This window comes from Nanorana parkeri, unplaced genomic scaffold, assembly GCF_000935625.1.
Source record: "Nanorana parkeri isolate BGI_ZX_2015 unplaced genomic scaffold, ASM93562v1 scaffold942, whole genome shotgun sequence".
Classification (NCBI taxonomy): Eukaryota; Metazoa; Chordata; class Amphibia; order Anura; family Dicroglossidae; genus Nanorana; species Nanorana parkeri.
The window spans coordinates 496,227-502,440 of record NW_017307210.1 but is presented as its reverse complement, the minus strand read 5'-3'; the positions used below and the strand labels follow the sequence as shown (position 1 = coordinate 502,440).

At 53.9% G+C, this 6,214-nt stretch overlaps 1 protein-coding gene across 1 annotated transcript in view; it reads left to right on the top strand.

Annotated features, from left to right (window-relative positions):
- Positions 1 to 6,214, top strand: part of FBXO16 (F-box protein 16) — a 30,958-nt gene that overhangs the window by 6,259 nt on the left and 18,485 nt on the right. Inside the window, 2 exon segments of the mRNA XM_018566366.1 lie at positions 311 to 420; positions 3,018 to 3,053. Coding sequence (XP_018421868.1) covers positions 325 to 420; positions 3,018 to 3,053 — 132 coding nt within the window. The 5' untranslated portion in view covers positions 311 to 324.

Below are 6,214 nucleotides of genomic sequence, written 5' to 3'. Positions count from 1 at the left end.
GCTCCTCTCCCAAAACATATACAAATGTTTAAATTTTCCCCAAACATTGGCTGAGTGAATCTATGAGCCTCGCGTGTCACAATTTGTCCAAACATGTCAGCGGTGACGAATGACCGCAACGCGGATCGCAGGTCAGACGAGCCTGAAACGCAGTCAGCGGTGACCAGAGAAAAAAAAAATCTAATTCCATTTTTGTGTGAACGAAACTTTGTGTAAATGCCGAGTCGGCACGCGCGAGTTCACTGAGCAAATACGCGTCGGCGGCTCCACCAATAACGCGGCGACGCTTCTTGTTTTTCTTTTTTTTCAGAATTCGGGGGGGAAATGGCGTTCGCTCCGCCCAAAAGCGCAGAGGGGGCGAAACTCCAAACCAAAATGAGCACCTGGACGCCGCTGAACAATCCACTCATGAATGACAAGGTGATGGAGCCGCGTGTATGTGATCCCTGGAGATAGAGAGGAAGTGTGGGGGCGGCGCCCTAATCTATGACAGGTTCTCTTTAAAGGATCAATCCGCCCAAAACTGACACCAATGATTGGTAGACGCGGGAGAGTCAGATCACCAATCAGTTCCTTCTGTCTGTCAGAGACTCTAATAGTGAGATCACAGCGCAGGGAAGGCGGGAACCGTGTCTGTACACCCGCTGTGCCCATTATGAGGGGCTCCCACCATCCCTGTGCTGAGTTCCCGGGTCTGTACACCCGCTCTGCCCATTATGAGGAGCTCCCACCATCCCTGTGCTGAGTTCCCAGGTCTGTACACCCGCTGTGCCCATTATGAGGGGCCCCCACCATCCCTGTGCTGAGTTCCCGGGTCTGTACACCCGCTCTGCCCATTATGAGGAGCTCCCACCATCCCTGTGCTGAGTTCCCAGGTCTGTACACCCGCTGTGCCCATTATGAGGGGCCCCCACCATCCCTGTGCTGAGTTCCCGGGTCTGTACACCCGCTCTGCCCATTATGAGGAGCTCCCACCATCCCTGTGCTGAGTTCCCAGGTCTGTACACCCGCTGTGCCCATTATGAGGGGCCCCCACCATCCCTGTGCTGAGTTCCCGGGTCTGTACACCCGCTCTGCCCATTATGAGGAGCTCCCACCATCCCTGTGCTGAGTTCCCAGGTCTGTACACCCGCTGTGCCCATTATGAGGGGCCCCCACCATCCCTGTGCTGAGTTCCCGGGTCTGTACACCCGCTCTGCCCATTATGAGGAGCTCCCACCATCCCTGTGCTGAGTTCCCAGGTCTGTACACCCGCTGTGCCCATTATGAGGGGCCCCCACCATCCCTGTGCTGAGTTCCCGGGTCTGTACACCCGCTCTGCCCATTATGAGGAGCTCCCACCATCCCTGTGCTGAGTTCCCAGGTCTGTACACCCGCTGTGCCCATTATGAGGGGCCCCCACCATCCCTGTGCTGAGTTCCCGGGTCTGTACACCCGCTCTGCCCATTATGAGGAGCTCCCACCATCCCTGTGCTGAGTTCCCAGGTCTGTACACCCGCTGTGCCCATTATGAGGGGCCCCCACCATCCCTGTGCTGAGTTCCCGGGTCTGTACACCCGCTCTGCCCATTATGAGGAGCTCCCACCATCCCTGTGCTGAGTTCCCAGGTCTGTACACCCGCTGTGCCCATTATGAGGGGCCCCCACCATCCCTGTGCTGAGTTCCCGGGTCTGTACACCCGCTCTGCCCATTATGAGGAGCTCCCACCATCCCTGTGCTGAGTTCCCAGGTCTGTACACCCGCTGTGCCCATTATGAGGGGCCCCCACCATCCCTGTGCTGAGTTCCCGGGTCTGTACACCCGCTCTGCCCATTATGAGGAGCTCCCACCATCCCTGTGCTGAGTTCCCAGGTCTGTACACCCGCTGTGCCCATTATGAGGGGCCCCCACCATCCCTGTGCTGAGTTCCCGGGTCTGTACACCCGCTCTGCCCATTATGAGGAGCTCCCACCATCCCTGTGCTGAGTTCCCAGGTCTGTACACCCGCTGTGCCCATTATGAGGGGCCCCCACCATCCCTGTGCTGAGTTCCCGGGTCTGTACACCCGCTCTGCCCATTATGAGGAGCTCCCACCATCCCTGTGCTGAGTTCCCAGGTCTGTACACCCGCTGTGCCCATTATGAGGGGCCCCCACCATCCCTGTGCTGAGTTCCCGGGTCTGTACACCCGCTCTGCCCATTATGAGGAGCTCCCACCATCCCTGTGCTGAGTTCCCAGGTCTGTACACCCGCTGTGCCCATTATGAGGGGCCCCCACCATCCCTGTGCTGAGTTCCCGGGTCTGTACACCCGCTCTGCCCATTATGAGGAGCTCCCACCATCCCTGTGCTGAGTTCCCAGGTCTGTACACCCGCTGTGCCCATTATGAGGGGCCCCCACCATCCCTGTGCTGAGTTCCCGGGTCTGTACACCCGCTCTGCCCATTATGAGGAGCTCCCACCATCCCTGTGCTGAGTTCCCAGGTCTGTACACCCGCTGTGCCCATTATGAGGGGCCCCCACCATCCCTGTGCTGAGTTCCCGGGTCTGTACACCCGCTGTGCCCATTATGAGGGGTACTTGAATTTTAGAGTCCATTGCTGTACCGCAGAGCTCAGACTGGAAGAGAGGGAAGCAGCATACGCATCCAGTCAGGTGTGCTACAATGCAAGGAGGGATCAGAGCGACAGAACGATGAGCTCATCAGTCTGCTGCTTCTCCTTTCACTGTCCAGTCACAGGCTGGGGGAGGGACAAGACCTGCAAGTGTTATTTAACTGCACTAGGGGGGAAATCAAGTCTCCTACCCTGCCAGACAGGGCTGTGCTGTGTGGCAGAGCTGCGTACATTTCAGGACTGGATGGACCGAAATGCAGATTCTTTAGCAGGTAAAACAGCTTTGCGCTTAATCTGTGTATTTAGCTGTGTGCCCGGAGGTCAGGTTTAAGTCTCTAGTTCGGTTCATTCCACATTTCTGAGCGAGCTGATTGGTCCGCATGAACAATGTGAGATTTACCGTGTGAACCTTTCTATTTACATAGGTGTTTGAAGAAAGAAGAGATTTGCTCGGGAAATGGGTAAGTTGGAGTTCTTCAGGTGACATCACATGGCAACGAGCTGTGAGCTCCTCTCCTCTACCATCACCTGTGTGTGTGAGGTCATAGGTCACCCCATCCCAAAATCAGGGGCATTAGTACGGAGTCCGTCCGCACCTCACGGCCATCACATCCTCCGCTCTTCCGGGACTGTCCCTCTTGGGGGGGTGTCTGTGGTCATTTGTCCCATTTGTGAGGTCATGTGCTGATGTTGGATGAGAAGATCTGACTGATAATAGGGGGTCCAATACACTCCAAAGGTCTCCAGTAGGGTTGAGGTCAGGGCTTTGTGGAGGCCCCCCAAGTTCCTCCACCCCAAATTGGTCGTCACAGTCGGTGTTCCAAGTCATCCCAAAGGTGTCCAGTAGGGTTGAGGTCAGGACACTCGAGTTCCTCCACCACACTGGTCACACCATGTCTTTAAGGAGCTGGCTTTGTACACAGGGGACCGTCATGGGGGGGGAACAGAAAAGGGTCTTCACCAAATTGTTACCGCAAGGCTGGAAGAGCCCAATTGTCTACAATATCTTTGTATGATGGAGTATTACCAGAACCTTCACTGGAGACACCTGAACTCAATGATTTGGAGGGGAGGTCCTTATACGTTCCGCCATATAGTTCTGTGTGACAGTCGGGTATCCTCCCAGTTTTGGATACATAGGTCGGTGTGATGGTCAGGTGTCCACATACGTCTGGCCATGTAGGCCAGAAGAAGGACCATTTAGCGGGGTTTATAGAGGTGAATCACGGTTTGCTGAATGACCCCCATCTATCCCTATCCTTCCCGATACACTGACACTGTGGCTGCTCTGTGCCCCCCTTTATAAAGAAGGGGGTATCTTATCCAAAAGCCCCCTCAGTGGCCCCTCTAAACCTGCTGATCATGATTTAAAGGCCAGTAAAATATTCCTATGTTAAAAAAAATGGGTATGTCTATGATTATGAGGTGGAGGGGCTTTTCAGTCATCTCATAGTTCGAGCCGACCTGTGACAATGAGACTGTCACAGGTCGGCTCAGTAGATCGGGAAGTGAGCGAACACATACCGGCGTTCGCTCACCTCTCGATCTATCCCTGCAGAGAGCCGTGACTGTCACTCACGGCTTCCTGCAGGGATTTCCCGCTCCGATCCTCCAGCGCTGACTGGCAGAATGGACGGGGGAGGGGGCGGGTACAGCTGGCTCTGCCTCTCGATAGGCAGAGCCAGCTGTCACTCACGCAGCTGGGTGAATCTCGACAGCATTGTCGGGATCCATCCCGGCTGCGGCGTGTATACCGCGGGCAATAGCTCGCTATATACTGAGCTTTGGGTCACAGGAGGAGGTGAGTATATTTCCTCCCGTGACCCTTGAGAGAACTATGGGGAAAAACACTGACCTCATACTTCTCTTTTGGCTAAAACGCGTCAACCGGGCTAATGATTTTAACTGGATGCAGAACCGCGTGCAAACACTTTTTCTTCTGTCTATGATGAAGGTTTGGTGGAAGCTTGGGTTCGGCGCCGGTGTTCCGTGGAACTGCATTGGAGGAAGGAGGAAGAGCACCCTCTGACTTGGGAGCTTATTATTTTAAAAAAATTGGACAAGGCGACAGGATTTGCCCCAAACTCAATGTCACAGCAACTCCGAACCTCATCCCAGTGTGGGGTAACTTTATTTTTGGCTCCTATGTTTCTAGTGCTTTCGCATAGCGTTTCGGGGCTCCGTCACATTCTGCAGCCGGGTCCACCTACAAAACTAACATTCCGTTCTTCATTCCATTGCAGAGAACAAAAGTCATCTGAAAAGATTCTTTTTTGTCGGGGTGGATTAGGAAGAGATGTGCTTTGCATAGGAAGAAGGACAAACATTTGTCCAGGATGATAGATAGGCAGAGCCCGCTGTCACTCACGCAGCTGGGCGGATCTCGACATCGATGTCGGGATCCGCTGCGGCGTCTCAGTATACCGCGAGCTGTAGCTCCCTATATACTGAGCCTAGGGTGACGGGAGGACGCTAGTTTGTGTCCTCCCGTTACCCTAAGGAGAACTATGGGGAAAAACACTGACCCCATAGTTCTCCTTTAAGGGATGAGTGCACTGGCAGACCTGAAAACATCACAGCACCCTGCCTCAGTACTTCTTTCAGGTCCCTCAGTCCTGATGCAAGCAGTGGGCTGGATCATGGGAGGAATTATGCAAATATCAAAAGCCTCGATGATTGGATGTTCCTAGTAGGCTTAATTTGCATGCAGACCACCCTAGGTAACACCCACATGTGATGATGAGCCTCCATGATTGAAAGAACTGGAATCCAATGGATGAAAGGGGCGGGGCCAGGGACGGTGAGGCCAGGAAGGAAAGTACTAGATGACACTGGATGCCCTCGATCTAGGAAATGCGGCGGAGCTCTATCTGACTTGCTGCAACTTCTAATGCGCATTGTGAGAAGCTCCCAGTGTGCAGTGACATCAGAGGAAGAGGGGAGGAGCCGGGACCACTGTGCAAGACTGAAGGGGAGGATGGAGGTCAGATAGAAGGCTGGAGGGAAGGACGGAGGTCAGATAGAAGACTGAAGGGAAGGACGGAGGTCAGATAGAAGACTGAAGGGAAGGACGGAGGTCAAATAGAAGACTGAAGGGGAGGACGGAGGTCAGATAGAAGACTGAAGGGAAGGACGGAGGTCAGATAGAAGACTGAAGGGAAGGCACAATATGGTGGTCAATCATTGCTGAATTTGCTCTCTTGTTATTTCCGCCTATGAAAGTTGTACGTTGCCTAGTGGTCACCAGTGAGGAGTGAGGAGAGGAGCATTGCTTGGATGGGTCCTCTTTGCTTTGTGAGGTCAGTTTAGCTTCATTCAGATTAATTGATGATTGGAGAACGTTTCCAGGGTGATCCCCCTCCCCCCCTCCCGGGGCTTCTGGAGCGATGACCTGTCACTCATTACAAGATGGCTGCACATTCCTGTGCTTGGGGAGTAAACTGAGAAGAAGGGATCTGTATAACCCGCGACACCACCTGCACCATGGAGGCCACAAACACCGAGCCTTTCATGTGACACCCAGGACCCCTATTCTGTCATTTCAAAGGATCAATACATCTGCAGCGCTAAACACCAATTACAACCAGTCTGATCCAGACAAGGGTCCTATGACATCATAGAC